General features: G+C 47.8%; 1 protein-coding gene across 9 annotated transcripts in view; it reads right to left on the bottom strand.

The window, feature by feature from the left end:
- Window positions 1–18,540, bottom strand: part of GRB7 (growth factor receptor bound protein 7) — a 77,204-nt gene that overhangs the window by 25,698 nt on the left and 32,966 nt on the right. The window contains exon 1 of one of the 9 annotated variants that reach the window (XM_083469782.1): window positions 6,100–6,169. The exons of 7 other annotated variants lie outside the window; for them this stretch is intronic. In XM_083469782.1, coding sequence (XP_083325908.1) covers window positions 6,100–6,154 — 55 coding nt within the window. In that variant the 5' untranslated portion in view covers window positions 6,155–6,169. Of the gene's footprint in view, window positions 1–1,216; window positions 1,327–6,099; window positions 6,170–18,540 lie in introns of those variants that run through there. One more of the 9 variants, XM_083469788.1, reaches the window with a different exon arrangement.

Genomic DNA, 18,540 nt, shown 5'->3' with positions numbered 1-18,540 from the left:
TGGTTGCCTGCCTTGCTTTAGGAAAAGCTCTCATTCTGCCTTCTAATTTCACAGAGCAAGCTCATCTTCCGGATACTGGACTCCCTTGATCAAGTGGTGGAGCACATACAGAACACCCGAGAGTTGATTGCACAGATGACTCAAACACCAATGGAGATGAGGATCCGAATTTCACTTGTTGAATCCCCAGTTCATTTAGATGGTTAACCACAAGCCAAGTTAAGACTCAACACAAAGACCGTATGCTGCCTTAGCTCTGAAGTTTTGGTCCAGCTTCCTCAGAGCTCCTCAGCAGGCTGGTCAGCCCTGCCTAGTTGACCATGTCAAACAGCTACTGGGTCTTTAAAGTGAAAAGGTAGATAGCCTTGGCAGACATTAGCATGGAACATTTTCTTTCTCTTTTCCAGGCACTGAGCCCACTCATAGTCTGGAAGGGAAAACAAAGCCCAGTGTTTAGCCTTATTGTACCACGAGGCTCTCAAGGTGTAAATGGAGACAGCCTGCATTGGTTAGAGTGTGGTGTTGATAATGCCAAGGTTGAAGGTTTGGTCCCCGCGTGGGGCAGTTGCATATTCCTGCACTGCAGAGGGTTGGACTAGATGATCCTCAGGGTACCTTCCAACTCTACAATTCTATAATGCCACTCCTCATAATTGCAGGCAGATGGTAAGTGCCTCAAGCCAGGAGGAACCTGTCTTTTCTACCTGACTTTGGCATGACTGCTTTTGAGCAGGAGAGCAGCTGCTACAAAGGGACCAGAAGGTTTAAGAGTGGGGATGGGTAACCTGTGACGATCCAGAGGTTGCTGGACTCTCAATTCCCACTGACCCCAGCACAAACACTACGCCTGCTCTCCTCAGAGATGGGAGATCTAGGTTCAAATCACTGCTCAGCAATAAGGCTGACAATTGCCTTCCAACTAATTTCTAACATAGCACCTAACAACTTCAGTTTTGCATAGCTGCTGCACCTCTTCAGTCAATCAAATGATTTTAAATCAATTTATCCAAGAGATTAATCGAAACACTGCTATGCGCAGGAAGCACTATACAATACACAGGAATTGGGAATTATCAAACAAATTAGGATTATAAATAAATAAAAATACACTGAAAATGGATACCATACAAGCATGTCAATCAATTGATGCAAATGAGATGTGGTCACACGGGGTCAGCAAAGCCTAGAAATATCGCTGAGTGCAGGTACAGCTAACCTTGGAAGCTTTTGCCCAATCTGCATTAGACTTCATGTGAGGCAAATCATTTTTGCGGCATCTCAACCAGCCTAGCTACTGCCAAAGATCTTGTTGCAATAAATCTGCCGGCCTTTCATGTGCCACAAGACTCTGTAGGTTGGTTCCTTCCCTGCAAGAGACTCACACAGGCAGGTGGCAATTGTAGCACCAGGTTCATGGCCAAATTTTCACCTTGTCACCAGTTTCTTACGTGATTCAGACAAGAGATGGATTTTCAAATGCTCAGCAGCAATAATAATAATAAAATTCCAGTGCTAGGGTTCCTCCTACCCCTCCTTCCCTCATTTAGCCACCTGCCGCTTCACCTGCCATTTCCTTATCAGAACTGGGCAAAGTGACTCAGGGTTCCTTCCCAGGTCAGAGCATCAATGAAGCCAAAGGTCACAACGCAGTTTAGGTGGCGTGGGAAGAAGTGCTAGCGTCTCACAAAGAACAGCTAAAATTATATGACCTGTAAAAAATACGAACAGTCAGCAAAACAGAAAAAGTTGATTAATTTAAATTTACTTTTGATATTCATGGGGGTGTAAAAAAAGGGGGGGTATGCAGGGAATTGAAACCTTACTCCCCGGTGATCAGAAATACCCTCTGGGTTTGAGATTTCATCACGTGCTACCCCTACAATTTTGGGCTTATCATTGCAACAGGAAGGATGAGAAACACAATTAACCAAAAGAAGGCACTAAATTTTCCGCCTGCTCCTAAATCCAGTGTTTGCAAAAAATGCTTGCAGAATTATGAGATTCTAAGAGGATCACAATTAAGTCCATGAAAACTACTAGATAATATATATATATTTTAAGCAGCCATATGTGTTACTTCAACTGCCCAAAAAGGGTTTTCAAACAACAACAACCACAACCACAACCACAATTGGGATAAAAATTGGCACAATTCCTATAGTATGTGAACAGGAAAGTGTCTATTACAAGCCTGTCTCTTAAAAGACACACAAGCAACCTGGCGAAAGATGGAGACTCTGTAGTCTCCTCTGCCCATTACAAAGATGGCGCCTCCAACCCTCAGGCAAAACTCGGCCCACCAGGCTTCCCCATATGCCATGCCAGGCCATTTTGTGGGGAGCAACACTTCTCCACACACGACGTCAGGTGTGTGCCATACATCTGGAATTTCCTGGACATAGCTGGAATATGGAAGAAACTGTGTCCGGGTGGAAATAGCTGAAATGTCCAGGGAAATTTGGAATACGGCAACCCTATCCATGGTAAGAGTTTCCAGAGTCCAGAGAGATTTCTGGCCCTCTCCCAAACGAAACCAAGAGAGGTTCCTTGAAACACACATCGGCCCTCCGTTGAGGTGAAATCCCCATACTCGGAAGCACCGCCGTACAGTGGATGCCAATACCCAAGCAATGCCTCCGCTCTTCCGTCAGGATGGTGCTGGGCAAAAATACCCTCCTCCTCACAAATAGTTTTCCTGACAAGACTGTGTGGCTCCTCTGTCTTGCCTCCTAGCGCACTCCGAGGTGACAGGCCTGACTGGACTGTACCACTTCAGACTGTAGGAGGGGGAAGTTCGCACAACTGAATGCTCCACCACACAACAAAACTCCTTTCACTGAGAAAATGTGCATGTTGGAGGAAAGGGGCTCTAGCCGGGCGTTCTTCCCAATGTGCTGTTTTCTTACATGCAAGAGGGCATGGAGGAACATTTAATCATGGGAGGTCCACCCCCCATTCCAGTCTGCAAACTGAAGTGGAAGAAGATAGTCACAGGTCCTTCAGCAGGTGAGAACACTAGGCCTATTTGGAGACCCTGTTGCAGGGTGGAGAAAATCCAGTGGTACCTCGGGTACCACTAACCCAAAAATAGTACCTCAGTTTAGAACTTTAACTCAGGATGAGAATAGAAATCGCGCGGCAGCAGCGGGAGGCCCCATTAGCTAAAGTGGTACTTCAGGTTAAGAACAGTTTCAGGTTAAGAACGGACCTCCAGAACAAATTAAATTCTTAACCCGAGGTACCACTGTATTAATTGGCTGCTGCACTTTATAAACACAACTTGCTGGAAAGGCTTAATGGGATCACATCGAAGAAACATGATCCTGAAAATAGGACAATCAGGCATCGAGCCTCTCAGAAATAGGACATTGACATTGCATCCTGTTTGTGGGGTTTATATTATCATCTTTCTGACTCTGTATGCTGCTATATCTGAAAATTAATTAAAAAATACGTTTAAAAAGCAGGACATTACAGTCTCCCATTACATTATGCAGAAACTTTAGGTGGATCGCCACACAATATTTATTTTATTTATTTCATAAAATTTATATGCCGATTAATTGTAAGGGGGGCCCTCAAAGCAGTTTTTATACTTTGGTGTGGTTTAGTTAACACCAGAGCACATTGCAGGAAGTTAATGAGAAAGCTGGAGATGTGTTAATAATGCCCAAATGTCTCTGTAGGAGATGCAAAAAGATTCATGATTCACAGGGTTTGTGAACTAAGAAGATTCTGGGCAATGTAATTCTCACCAGACTGATGTCTGCAGCTGGGGAAGGCGAGACAGAGGTTCAAGACCTCTCAGCGCCTGCCAAAATGTAAATACACTAAATAGTCATTGTTATAGCATGCCACATCCTGACAGGTTGGAAATTTATTTTTTTTGAAAAGAACCTGAAAAACAGTATAAGTTTACAATCAAGTCAATGACTCTCCCCCCCCCCCAGGTTCTTTCCTGATTTACTTAATCCTGAGCCTCAAAAGCCAAACTAAGTAAGGCTGGCTTTACAAGGCTTTCAAAAAGGTTAGCAAGTTTGGACTTTGATGAATCTGCAGAGGGAGACCGAGTGGCGGCGGTGGGGAAGCCGCTGGTTCTCTTCATGCCCTGCTGGCACATATATGGTATCTTTAAAAGGGCACCTTTGGCAGATCAGAGAGGTAGCAAAGGGACACAAGGGAGTGGGAGGCTTCTAAGGCACGCTGGGCCTAAACCTTGCTCTGCAAAATTATACTCTTGCACCTGGAAATGTGCCTGTGCATAAGTCAGAGCGCTGAAGCAATAAATAGCTGCTCAGGGGATATTTGTTTCGGCTTTACAGGCAAGCTTGCTTCCAGTCAGGATGTCTGTAGGAAAGCAACATCACCATCTCAATTCCTGGCACTTGTTTTCTTCCGGGAGGTGGTGGTGGTTGTTATTATTATCATCACCACCACCACCACCATTATTATTTTTTCATACAGGCGCCAAGATCGCCTTGTGTTCCACTGTAGCGGGACTAGACCAGTCAGGGATGAATCACCAACTCACAACGCCCGGTTTGATCCGGCTTATCAAAAAAATCGCACACCTGTGCCTTTTATAAAGAGGAGTTCTGCTTCTGTCAACACCAGCGAATGTTGAAGAAAGAAACACGCATCTAAAAACCAAATACATGTTTCGTTTACCGGCGATCACCTGGCACCAACCAGCCCTTTTGCCTCCTGCATGCTTCCCTCCATCAAAACAAAGCGGTGAGTCAGAATGTGGGCTGGTGACTCAGATCTGCCACCCCACCCCTTTCTACTGGCTCAAGCACGTTTGAGTCCTCTCATACACCTCCGCTTCTTTCCTCCCCAGACTCCTTGGGTCCTTTCCCCCCTTGGAGGTTTGTGTAGGCTGCAGGCAGGGTAGAAAAAAGGTGCCATGTCTCCGAGGCAAACAGCACCTGCCTGTTCTTGAACCACATGCCTTTGACCAAACACAGCAAGAGAAGCTTGCTCAAGTTCACTTGCCTGGACTAGAAAGCACTTACCCGCATCTAGCAAAACGCTACTGAAATGATCAATAATTCTCTCAACAAGCGAAAGAAACAAAAGAAGGGTCTGGATAGGCCCTTGGGTCCCATTTCCAACAGTTGACATTCAGGTAAATAGGGAGGGAGCCAATAGCCTTTCCTACCCCACCCCTCGCATCGAGTGAATCACAGTGAATTCCAGTTGATTAATGAACCTCCACGAATTTCTCTGCTCTTTTGTAAAAAAGTGCCAAGCTACACATGATGTGGCAGATCTGTGCTCAAAATCCCAGACATTTTTTAATAAAGATTTAAAAGAAGCTTGGGGAAGAGGAGGAGGAACAAATTGGCTCAGTGCAGCAGTGCTGAAAAAGGGGGTGTCCACTCTTCCTCCCCAGGTCATTTATTGGAAGTTGTCTTTCCTTCCCAAAGCTGCTATTCGCCCTACTTGGAGAAAAACATGGGCACAGCCAAGTCTCACTCCCAAACGTGCCCCAGGAGCCATTGGCAATGCCGGGTTGCTAAGTCTGATGGAGAAAATGATTGAGAAGGGAACAGGTAAACTTCATTTGGAAATGCCCAGATACTGCTGGGAGATTAATTCATGGGGTGCCGATGCCTATTAACAGCTGATCAAAGGGCTTTTAAAGGTGCTGCTCAATCACATAGAAGGAAAGCAAGAGGGCAGAATTCACACATGTACACCTATCACATGATGATTCTCAGTTGGTTGTGTGCAAGGTCTCCTCTGAAAAAAATATTTGATAGCAGATATGAAGACTCCTGTTCATGAATAATCTTTAAGGGCTGATTCACACCCGCAGGTAATCCAATTGATTCTTACAGTAACGATAAGAGATGGGCATGGATAGGTGTGTGACTGCTGGCCCAAAATTCCTTTAATGGAAGTGAGTTGTTAAATCACACATTTTGTGCTGAACGGACACCAAATCTGCATATAAACTCATCTCTGACTGTGCTGGTACTCAGTTTATAGAAATGAGTGGGGAAATGGCAGGTTGAGCAGTGATGATCTGAACTCATGACAGACAAATGCTTCCCCATTTAGGGCTTGTCAGGCACTCAGGAACTCAAAGCTTACCAGCTGTCCTCAGCGAGTGTGGTTTCAATGAAGTGCCCTGAAAGCCAGGGACCATTAGTTCAAATTGCCAGTCTGTCTGGAGGCCTCCGAATGCTCCTACCTGGTGACCTAGTTTTCCATCTGCAAACTGACAGTGAAGATTCCACTGTCCTACCTATGAATGGGACAGAGTGAAATAATGAATGCATTGCCTGCCGGAAGAGCTTTATATAAAACAGAACGTGCTATTAAGAGTGGCCAGGAACAGCATCGCCCAAGCCGTGGAGAATGATGAAGGCGAATCATTATTCAGAAGTAAGACTGTGACATCCGAAAAGATTAAAGGACTTGGGGATGTCAGACTCACAAGGCAGGATTTTTCACTTTGCTGTTTTCCTTCCCAGTGAACTTCTGACCCCTGACAGGCAAAAGGCTTTGGTGCACAACAACATGTCTGAGGTGTGGGTCTCAGGCAGGATCTGAGTCAAATCAGACCTGCCTAGTTGTTCCAAATTCTGGGTCAAGGTCATTCAAAGCCTCAAGAAGTCACGAAAACTCTGTTTTCTGCAGAATTTGGTCTGATTTAGCAGCTACACAGCTCATTGAAGCCACAGCTCATTGCTTCCACAAGTCCCGCACAGCTTCTGAAAGTTCACTAGGCTACTGCCAACATATATAATGTGCTCAGTGGGCAGCTGCAGGGGCTGGAGTCTGGCTGCTAGACCACTGCTTTTTAAAAAAATAAGAAGGAAACGTAATGTTCTTATTATTTACATTTTGCTAGTTTTCTCCCAAGCAATTTCCCTGTTTCTGGTCAGATGGATGTATTCGCTCACAGAGAAGGGAGAATGCGAGAGAAAGAGAAGAAACATTGAGGGAGAGGGAGGAAAATAAAAAAGGCGGTTTTGAGATTAAAGGCAGGTCCTGGATCCGAAAACATAGAAGGTGATGAAACCCAAACAGCAGGTGAAATTAATGTGCAACACATAAATTCCCTCCCACCCCCAGCTCACCACCAAACACATGGTCAACACACCCCGGGGCCCATACGCCTCCTTGCTTCCGGTCAAACCAGTTCTGCATCAAGATCTCCTAGGCAGGATGCTCAAATAGCCCCTCCCTTGTAAACACCTCATCTGCTTGGTATCTGGGACACTGTAAGTAAGGGAGGATGGCTCATTTTGGGTGCCAGGAGGCAGCATCTGCAAAAGCTGGAGAGGTGTAGGGAGGGAGGGAAGAGGAATGGAGGGAGGTGGGGATAGCTGCTGGCAAGCAGAGGAGGAAATTGCAGTACGAGGCTGGCCTGCTATAACTGAAAACATAGCAATTAAATAAAATAAAATAAGTAAACAGCATTTGACAAAACTACCAACTGGCACTGGCACTGCGCTTGTAATTTTAATCAGATTAAAATGGTTACCCTTCCCACCACCTTTCTGCACCTTCTCACACAAGCAGAGTGCAAACGGCTAGCTCAAACTTCCTTCTCCCATTACACAAAACAGGGACCGCCACCAGTCTGGATGCTTTCTTTCTCAGGTCAGCTAATGTGAACTCAACTGCCCGGCCCAAAAGCTCAGGCCTCTTTCTCCCCTGTTGCAGAAGTTCAGAGCAAAATTCAGTATTATAGAGTGAGAAAGGGCATCCCAGGTCATGGAGCCCAATACACAGGCTTACCTGGTGTGTTCATTCCCTTCGTGTTACGTCAACTTAACACAGTTGCCAGCTAGCCTGGAATCTTGTGGCCTTATTGTGTCAGCTCAAACCACAGGGACCTCACCTACACTGGAATCTCTCTTCCACACTGCAGTAGCTCAGAGCGAGGGGTCCATGGTGCATAGATACTCCCCTTTTTTATCATGTCTTTTCTTGCAAAGCTATTCTGGCCCAAATAAGCATTCCAAGTAGTTTACAATCAAATCCATGAAACAAAATATGAAAACTTCAACAGCATTGAAAATAGGGCTGGGGAGAAACCAACGATTCAGGCCACAGAGGGGAAGATGACAGGATCCCCAAGGACGTGCTCTACGGGGAGCTGGCTTCAGGCACCGGGCCTGGTGGCAGACCAACTCTGTGCTACAAAGATGTCTGCAAACATGACGTGAAGACTGGCAACATTGGGCCCACCAAGTGGGAATTCATTGCAGATGACTGCAGTGCCTGAAGACAGGCAGTCAAGTTGTGTATCCCCAGCAGTGACCAGAGGAGAAATGACCACTGGGAGGAGCGCAGAGAGAAGAAACGCCATGGTGCATCTGCAGCAGCACAACCGGACAACTTCATCTGCCCTGGCTGCAACAAAACATGTCACACTCCAGAGACAGACGGATGCCGACAACAGGCCAAAATCTGAGGACAGCAATGTCGGCCAGGTGCCTTCTCCACACATCACCTACCACGAAAAAGGTGTCTGTCCCTTTCCTGGAGATCACAAGCAATCCATCTTGCCAAGCCATCTCCAGAAATAACTCCCAGGCATAGGCGCCGACTCCATGGGGCCTGAGGGGGCTCGAGCCCCCTCAAAAAATTTTTTTGGGGGGCTCAGCCCCCCCAATAATCTCGGGCGCCCTTCCAGCAGAGTGCCGCCGCCATCCCCCGCCTCCTCCCCACCTGCTCCCTCGCCAGCCAGCCAGCCAGCCAGCCAGCCGCGCGCCCTAGTCGGAGAGCCCCGGCCGTCCCCTGCGAGATTAGGGAATCCCCGGGGGCGGGGGCTCCTGCCTCGCTGCTTCGCAGCACCACCGCCACTGCCAAGGCACTGCCGGGGGGAATTTCCTTCCTCCTGGCGGTTTCAGCCCCCGCGAGAACGACCGGGTACCAATCGGCTGGCTGGGGGTGTGTGGCTTGCCCTATTTAGGGCCGGAGCGGAGGGGGCTCGCCCTCTCTTCTCTGGCTAGCCCCACGTTTCCCGCATATCAGCTGTTCCGGAGCTGATTAATAGGCGCAGCACGCTCTCCCCTATTCGCTCACGAGGAGGCGGCGCCACTTTATTTGCATATTCATGAGGTTATTTATTATTCATGAGCTTTCCCGGGCCCCCCCAATATTTTTTATAAGTCCGCGTCCCTGCTCCCAGGTAGAGAACATCAGAGTCCAAAGGGCCCTGAAAGCTGCCGTACTCAAAGCAGAGCTCTGTCTAATGGAGATATAGCCAATGTGGTGCCCTCAAGGTACTGCTGAACTACAACTCCTATCAGCCATAGCCTATGGTTGCCAGACGTCCCTGTTTCCTGTGGACAGTTCCCCAGATCTGTCCCCAGACAAAATCTGTCCCCAGAATGTCCCCGGATTTCATTTAATGTCCCCAGATTTCTATTTTAAGTGCTGTAGATTTATTAGTAGGGAATGAATGTTGCATGATTTGTTCAACGGCACAAGACACATCATATGGGGACTTCTGGCAAGGCAAAATGGCGGGCGCCACAGCAGCGAGCAGCTCCTGAAGCCAGCCAGAGCCAACTGTGCTACCAGGCTGGCCCCGGGCTGCTGAGACTGCCACTGCCACGGGCGAACTGGGGGTGCCCGATGCATCAACTGGGGGAATGGCTGACACCCCCAATGACCCAAATCAAGCTGGGAGCGAGAGCGCCTGGCCACCCGACTGACTGCCCAGTGGTGCTCCAGGGCTAGGAAAAACCCCGGAGCCGATGAAGGGAGAAGGAGGAGAGGAGAAGGAGAAGGAAGAGAGAGAAAGAGGAAGGGAAAAAAGAGGGGAGCCCCGACTTTGTTGTGCTGCTGCCGCCACCGCTGAGGAGGAGAGGTAGGAGTGCACCGGGAGGGTAAGGACATGTGACCGAACCCAGGCCTGACCAGAACCTACTCCATGGCAGTGAGCACTGCAAGAGAGCAGGCCAGGGCCCAGAAGAAAGCCATGTGACAGAGGAGACCACAGAAGAGAAGATATTACTTCTTCTTTTCTTTTTTATAATTTTTTAATAACTATTTTTCTCTTTTTAAAAAAAAAAAAAGTGTCCCCAGATTCTTTGAAAAAAATCTGGTCACCTTACTATAGTCAGCGTTGCCAACAATCAGAGCTGATGGGGGGTCATAGTCCAGCAACGTCTAGATGGGAACCACATGGGCTACACATTGTCTAAAGGCCCAAGCAGATGTGTAAGAGAAGAGCCAGAGAGCGCATACTTTATGTGCAGAAGGTCCCAGGTCGAATTCTGAGCATCTTCAGTTAAAATAATAACAATCATAATTTTATTATTTGCACTCCATCTGTCTGTCTGGGTTGCCCCAGCCACTTTTCAGGCAGCAAGACTGGGAGCTTGAAGAGCTTATGTCACTCAAGTACACAGTATTAGGCTAGATGGACCAAAGGTCTGGCTCAGTATAACACAGCTGTGTGTGTGAAGGTAAGGCACTCCCAACAGATAGCACCAGCTCAGACCAATGGACACCAAGAACCTGTTATGTCTCACATTTCTCTAGCAAAAGAGTAGTTTTGGCTGGTATCTCTCTATCTACAGCTAGAGCTCATGCCAGTTAAGGCCTAACTTGGATATTTTCACTCCCTTCTATGCTGCACCATCCTAAAGCAATACAGCTAACCAACCTGTCACCCATCACTCATATGCTACAAGTGCAGCCTAATGAACCCAGTGCGGCTATGATCTGCCCTGTGGCGTCAGGCACACACCAGTGGACCCTTTCCCACTTGTGTTTCTGCTTTCTACGTTGCACCGAGAACCTGTCATCTTCGGCATTAGGAGGCTTCAGGGGGGTGAGTCACTGGGAGTTCCACACAAAAACAGAACAACAATGTCAACACTAAATACTGACATCCTTCAATTTGCTCCCGTCCCTTCCAACAAGTTCCGTGCCACTTGGGGATGGACACCCCCTCCTTAAGGGCAATCCTCTCCCACCCTTTTGCCTTAGGTGGTCAATTATACAAGGCGACAAGAGCATTAACTGAGCTACGAAGGAAAGAGCTCGGATTGACAAGGCCCTTAGATGCCCAGCCCCTGTCCCTGGAGTGGGAGCGAGCCTGGTGAGCGATGCAAACAAATTTGTTTGGCTTTTTGTCTCTGGCTCGGCGCCCTTCGGGAGGCTTTTTTCCATAGTCGAGCAAGTTTCTGAGCAATCTCAAGGTCATAACATAAGCAGCTGGGGGTGGGGGCTGGCTAGCCAGGAGTGGAAAAGCTGGGGGAACAGGGACTCCACCTCCACCACCCTTTACTCCGATTGTTCCAATTGACCCAGGAAAAGTCCTGATTTTCTGGGACCTGTGGCTACTATAGCATTGTTCCTATTTTGGATTGCGGAGGAGGAACTCCTTACATTTGCTTAGTGCGAGTTGCTGGAGTGGCCCTTCTTCAGTCCCATTCCCAGGGATCTCTGGACCAAACCACACAATCTATGTGAAGCCTATCAACATAGCCTTGCATCCGTTTTGTAAGCTGGAAAAGCCAATGGGAAGGAGTGTGTGTGTGACTGAACACAAGGGAGAGAAGAGGCACCAAACTCTTTCCCTATCCCAAGTTGGCACCCGGACCAAGGTTCTGTTTCCCAACCCCGTGCCACCCCAGTGTTTTGCCAAAGGCCTCAACATACATTCTCAGGGCACCTTCTACTTCAAAGCATTACCTGTTTCTCCCTCCAGAGTCCTCCTATACCTCCAAAATCTTCCTTTCGCATCAAGGAAATCCACGTGGGCCGTGCCCTTTTGCATACATTTGCTCAATTCATTCGGCCCACATAAGTAGGTGTGAGCAGGAGAGGAGCCAAGTCAGAGAGCGGTTTTGTTGCTGTAGGTTAGCAAATTCCCACACTGGCTCCCTGCCCTGGTTTATGAGGCAGAGAAGTTCAAGAGCTCTCAGTTTTGTGTTAGCAAAACAAACCCCCGCTGAGAGGGAGCAGAGATAAGGCCAGGTGGGGAGCTGAGGGACTGAGGCCAGCAAGGCACCTCCACGCTCCGGAGATGGGCGCAGAGCTAAACAAGGGGGCATGAAACCCTCCTCTTTGAGGCTGAGGATCCGATTTGGGACACGTGGTCCACAATTTCCCGTGGCTGGTTCTACGAGCTAATTCTAACAGAGATGAATTCTGAACCAGGCGAAGACTGAAGAGCAATCTGCTGATTTACTGTTGCACAAAGGGCTTTTTAATCTTCCACTCCCGAAGCCCGAATGCTAAAAGAGGCACTGGGAGATCTCTCTCCCTTACCGTTGCAGTCCAGACACTCATTTCATTGATTCCCTCCCACTTGCCACTGTCTGAATGGCAAAAGGTTTCAGTCCTCATACCTATGTGTAGTAATGCTTAGAGTGTAGGATGAGGAGGGGAAAGACCTGCATTCAAAGCCCCACTCGGCTGTGAAGCTCACGGGGCAATCTTGGGCCAGTCATTGTCCTTCAGCCTAATCTACCTCAGATGATTAGAGCAGCGCTCACTGGGTATATCAGGGACAGGGAACCTGAGGCTTGCAGACCAAGCTTGGCCCACCAGGCCTCCTCATTTAGCCCATGAGGACATTTTGGGGAAGCCACCCCCACCTGCCCTATGCCTGGGGTCATACCCAATGTCGGTAGTGGGGTGGGTAAGGACAGGGCCTCGGTGGAGCAATTGGGAGCTTAAAGTGAGCTTCTTCTCATTTCTTTGCTTGAGCACGTATTGCACAAGGAAGGGAAAGTGCTCTCCATTCAAGGGGAATGACTTCCTCCCGGCACTGCTCTTTGAACCTCCAAAAACGTGAAGTTCAAAAAGAAGCATGGGGCTGGTGGAAAACCTATAGCGAACAGTCGCATGCTGCTCCTTACACCTCCAGTTTCCGAAGGGACTGCTTGCAAAGGGTTCTTAAACAGCCCCATGCTGCGCACTTATCTGTCTTGAGAGACAACAGAGTGCACCTCCAGGGGTGAAGTCAAACCGCTGCATTAGCAGCACCGAAGTGAACTCCCCTGGCACAAGCCTGGGCACTGGATATGGAGGTCCTGGGCTGCCCAGACGACAAGAGCCCCCTCTCGGCCTCACTAATGTGGTCCAAAGGAAAGAAGAGCAAATCCTGCAGGAGTTGCCGGAAGGAGGCCTACGAGGCGCCATCCAACCGTCTTGGGGACACAAATCCACAGTGGCTTACTTCTTAGCCTTTACTTCTCCCACAAGGCAGCGGAGGTTTTCCTTCTCCTAGATGGTCTACCTTCCCAGGTTGATGAGCCCCATCTGGGGGGTCCTTCAAATTGTAGCATCACCAGAGATTAAAAACTGGCTCTATGAGAGGATCTGTAGGGAAGCAGATATTTGGGGCCTCCCATTGAGGGCTTTAATTAGTGTTTTTATGGAGCAGTCAAGTAATTTCGTTGTCCCCGAAGGGGGCAATGACAATAAAGATATTATTATTATTATTATTATTATTATTATTATTATTATTATTAAACACTGTTAGTCTAGAATTTGAGTAGGAAGCTGGGCTAAATGGAGCTTTCCCTTTGCTTTCAACCCTGGTGTTTCTCTTGGTGTTGAATCTGCATTAAAGACACTCGCTGTGGAGCCAACCTACTTTGGTTATCAGCTCTGTTTACTTCCTTGTCCTGTTTCTACAACACACACTAGTGATTTCTCAAACTGTGTGTGGTAAGGAAGAGCGGGAAAATACACACCAGTCTCCCCTGGCATGAACCCAAAGGTAAGTGAGTTACTATCAACACTCCTTCTAAGCTGAAAGTGGATGAGCAACATACCATGGGCAGGGATAGCCAATGTGGTTTTCCTCTAGATCAGTGTTTCTCAACCTGTGGGTCCCCAGATGTTGTTGGACTACAACTCCCATCATTCCTAGCCAGCATGATATGTGTTCAGGGATGATGGGAGTTGTAGTCTAACAACATCTGTGGACCTACAGATTGGGAACCGCTGCTCTAGATGCTATTGGACTACAACTCCCATCAGCCCCAGACAGCATAGGCAATGGTCGGTGATGATGAGAGTTGTAGTCCAATAACACAAGAGGAGCCCTGCTGTATCAGACCAAAGAGCTATCCAATCTCACATTGGCAAACCATATGCCCCAATCAGGGACACAAATACAACAGCACTCTCTTGCGCATGATCCCCGGTAACTGGTGTTCGAGAGATATATTGTTTCTGACACCGGAGGTGATTTAGCCATTATGACAACTAATCATCGATAGCCATGAATGTGTCTAATCCCTGGTCATCATTACATCTTGATGTTACGGCAGCGAATTCCATCATTTAACTTGTGCAGTGTGGAGGAGCACATTTCCTTTTGTCTCTCTCCTGAATCTCATGCTGTTCAGCTTCATTGGAAGACCCTGGGGTTCTGGTCTTAGGGGAGAGGGAGACCATTTCTGAAGGCACCACACAGGCCATCCCTGCTGAAGGACATCTTATGACATAAGAACAGAAGAGCCTGCCGGAACGGGCCAATGGCCCGTCAAGTCCAGCATCCTGTTCTCACAGCGGCCAACCAGATGCTTTTGGGGGCGGGGTGTAACTGTGTCTGGTCTGGATTTTTCTCCCACCCCCTATGTGCTAACTCTGGCAAGTGGGCAGGACCACCCACCTGTCAATCATCTGTCCTCATAATTATGCCAGGCATCAAACACCTGTCAAAGTTCAGAGGGGGTCGCTGCAACCCCTGATGAGCCTCCTTTGAAGATATAATTCTGGGCCAATCACCCAATTGCCATGGCTACCAAGGCTTCAAAGAGGCTCCCTGTAACTTCCGTTCAGCCTCTTCGGAGTTCCCAGCAAAGGTGGAGATGCTCCTAAAAACAGAGCGTTTTTCTTTTCCTTCTGCAGGAAACGCCAGTTTGTATTCCAAGCACTTCCTCCAGTGCTTTGAATACAAACTGCTTCCAAGAAAGAAAGAAAGAAAGAAAGAAAGAAAGAAAGAAAGAAAGAAAGAAAGAAAGAAAGAGTTCCATTATGTCACATTTAGAGCAGATGGGCATGGCTTGGCCAAAATGGTATCAGCAGGCCTAATGAGGTCCACAGCCTGAGGGTGCCCACCCATCTGAAGAAGACTCCCCAGGTTTGCAATGCAAAGTTGCTTCAAAGAGGTGCAACCTTTATTAATTCATTCTAGCCTCCGGTTACGGGTTGCAACGAGTAGTTCTTTGTGGTACTGTAAAACTAAAATGGAATACATGCCTCCTACTGAGTTGCCTAGGATTTTTCACCAGGGAGAAAAGCGTAATAAAAACTTCAGTGTAATCTGAAAGACTATGTAAGCCTTAGCCAACATCTAGACTGTATTTCATTTTTGCACTGCGCAGTTTATCAGAAATTACGACCCTTACTTTAGGGAATCCAAGGAAGCATTGCACTTGGAGGAGGCTCCATGCAGAATTCCCAAGGAGAGGATTTTCTGCCGTGCTATCGCACGCCAGTGGAGCACACTGGTACCTGCCATTACAATAACTGCTCAATAAACACACAAGACGTAACCGGCTGTACTTGTATCAAATTGTAGATTTCAACAGATGTCTCATGAAGTTCAACAGTCCATGCATAAGGTCCATACATGTATAAGTATCTATTCCACATGTCTGGTTGCAGCCACTACTATGCTATAAGATCCACTATCTTGTAATATTACATATGAGCCTGTACTACTGATGAAGCCTAGGATGGCGAAACAAGGCTAATATTCCGGAAATCCTTGTCTTAGACTCTGCGAAAGGATTCTGTGGATCTGTAACAACCCTTCATGTGGATTATTGGACTCTATGAACAGACAGGTGGAATAGACACCTATACATGTATGGACCTTATGCATGAACTGATTAGAGAATGAACTGATCCACTGGGCTTTTTTGTTGAATTTTATGAGACTTCCATTGAAATCTACAATTTGATACAATGAATAGTATACCTTATTTATTCAAAAGTACAGCCGGTTACGTCTTGTGTATTTATTGAGTATGTTTCAAGTAAGCATAGGTTTGTTGTTGTTTGCTAATTGCAATAAATGCAGCTGCTTGGGGTGGGGAAGCTGGCCACAGAGCAGCGCCCGAGTCAGCAGCTGGGCTGAGGCAATGCAAGGGTCACGTTCAAGCACTGACACAGCGGAGCAAGTTGATATACCCACACCAGGAGCCTGGCACTGGATCTGAGCTCAGCAGCTAAGCTGAGCCCAGCACATCAGTTGCCCTTTCACCGGCTCTCCCTATATTAGCAAAAAAAAAGGGGAGGGGGAAAATATCATCAGGGTTTGTGGCATAACCCAGACAGGGGAAAGAGATAGAGTAACGGAGGGTCAAAGTTCTTCTGAGATTAGGCACAAGTTGCAAGCACAGCACAAATGCCACATAGGGTGAAGCACAGAGGGAAGAGAGGAAGAGGAGAAGATAGCCACAACTGAATAAACAATATAACTGAATAAATAATATAACCACATGCACCCCTAAGTTTTCATCTCATTAACCTTGCTTCTTGTTCATTCTTCCTCTGCTAAAATTTACACTGTAAGCCTTCAGCCTGGATAGCTCAGATGGTCAGAGAGTAGTGCTGATAATGTCAAGGTTTCAGGTTCAATCCCTGTATGGGACAGCTGCGTATTCCTGCATTGAAGAGGGCTGGACTAGTTCATCCTCAGGGTCCCTTCTAACTCTATGGTTCTGTGAAGAAGCTCACTTGGGCAGGGTCATGTCTTTTTGTTTAGGTTACCCTACCCAGAAGCATCCATGTATATGCACCAAAGACACCACATAATCAGTAGCCAGTGATCCTGGCCATGATTACCATTCCAACACACAGAGGTCCTTTTGTAGCCTTCCAAAACTGCATCCCTGCTAGTTAGGACAAGAAATCCAAAAGAAGCATGGGCAAATGTCCTGCTCCATCTCCAGCTGCACAATGGTGTGCTTCTACTGAAGAAACCCACCACGACATTCACCAATCTGTCAAAAGGTCTCCAAACAGACCCCAAAACTACTGAACTCTCTTCACACTACCAATTTCCACTCCTTTTTACACAGACCCGACCGAAAGTATCCTCCCTCTGACTGCATATCCTGGACACATAGCGCGTGTCGCCTTTCCCCCTTTTTGTACATATTTTCACTGAATGGTTTTCTGAATGTAGAAGCGACGAACTTCAACACAAAGCAGAATCACGATGCATCTGCTGGAAAAGTGACTGGGGTGTAGTGTGGGTTGACGGCACCCAGGCCAGGAAAAGTGCTGTGTCCCCCCTGGTGGACTGGGCAGTAGTCAGTCCCTTTGCTAAATAAATAAATAAATAAATAAATAAATAATTATTTGTACCCCGCCCATCTGGCTGGGTTTCCCCAGCCACTCTGGGCGGCTTCCAACAAAGATTAAAAATACATTAAAATGTCACACATAAAAAACTTCCCTAAACAGAGCTGCCTTCAGATGTCTTCTAAATGTCAGGTAGTTGTTTATTTCCTTGACATCTGATGGGAGGGCGTTCCACAGGGCGGGCGCCACTTCCGAGAAGGCCCTCTGCCTGGTTCCCTGTAGCTTTGCTTCTTGCAGTGAGGGAACCGCCAGAAGGCTCTCGGAGCTGGACCTCAGTGTCTGGGTAGAACGATGGGGGTGGAGACGCTCCTTCAGGTATAATGCAAGGGAGTCTCTTTTTGCAAACTAGCCCCAACCTGGGAGCAGAGATAAGGCAGAGAAACGCAAAGCTAGGAGTGATGCTGTGTCACATCGCCCTCCTGTCTTTGCAGTGAGGCGCTCTGGGCAATGCACGTGGGTACAGCAGTGCTTTCCCGCCTTCCCCTTCCTCCCACCCCAGTGGGTGTTGCTGCCACCCTCCCCCCTCTCCTTTTTGGCTGGCCCAGGGGTGGGGCACGCACAGGCGTTCCTTCACCAGCCATGAGGAGAAGGAGGCGCTGCCGCCACCACCCCAGCCCTGAAGGCCTGGCCCGGGCACAGCTTGCCTCCCCATGGCTCTGGCCATGATGGAGGGAGCTTGTCACGAGGGCACAGGTTGCACCCCTTCAGAAATGTGCGCCCAGGGGCATGCCCCCTTGGACCCCCACACTACACCACTGAATAGTGTTCACTGTGAAGTCTAGATTAAAGTATCTCTGCCTGTCACCATGGGTTGATGGAGGAATTATGGCATGACTCAATCTGTTAACATACGAAACCAAACCAAACCAAACCAAACCAAACCAAACCAAACCAAACCAAACCAAACGGTGTCAAAGTCTTCTTTCTTTCTTTTTCTTTGTTACCTTCCAATGCCTTCAGTTTTCCAGTGAAAGTGACTTGCATGATGTACCACTTTCCAATGTACACTGCATTTTGTTTATCAGCTGCTGAGAGTGCACTTGCCACACAGGAGTGCTGCCGCTGCTGCCGCCACATCCCACATTCTGGTGGACGAAGCTACGCAAGGGATGCTGGAAGTCTGATTTCTCTGAGGCCCAGTTCACACCTGCAGAGCCCTCGCTCGTTGACAAGTGAGGATTTGCTTTGTGAGCGCAGATAATATTCTGCTGAGGGAACTCTGCT

Source organism: Podarcis liolepis, assembly GCF_965112155.1.
Source record: "Podarcis liolepis genome assembly, chromosome: 13".
In the NCBI taxonomy this organism is placed as follows: domain Eukaryota; kingdom Metazoa; phylum Chordata; class Lepidosauria; order Squamata; family Lacertidae; genus Podarcis; species Podarcis liolepis.
The sequence above is the reverse complement of the archived record's forward strand: the minus strand, read 5'-3'. Positions and strand labels throughout refer to the sequence as shown.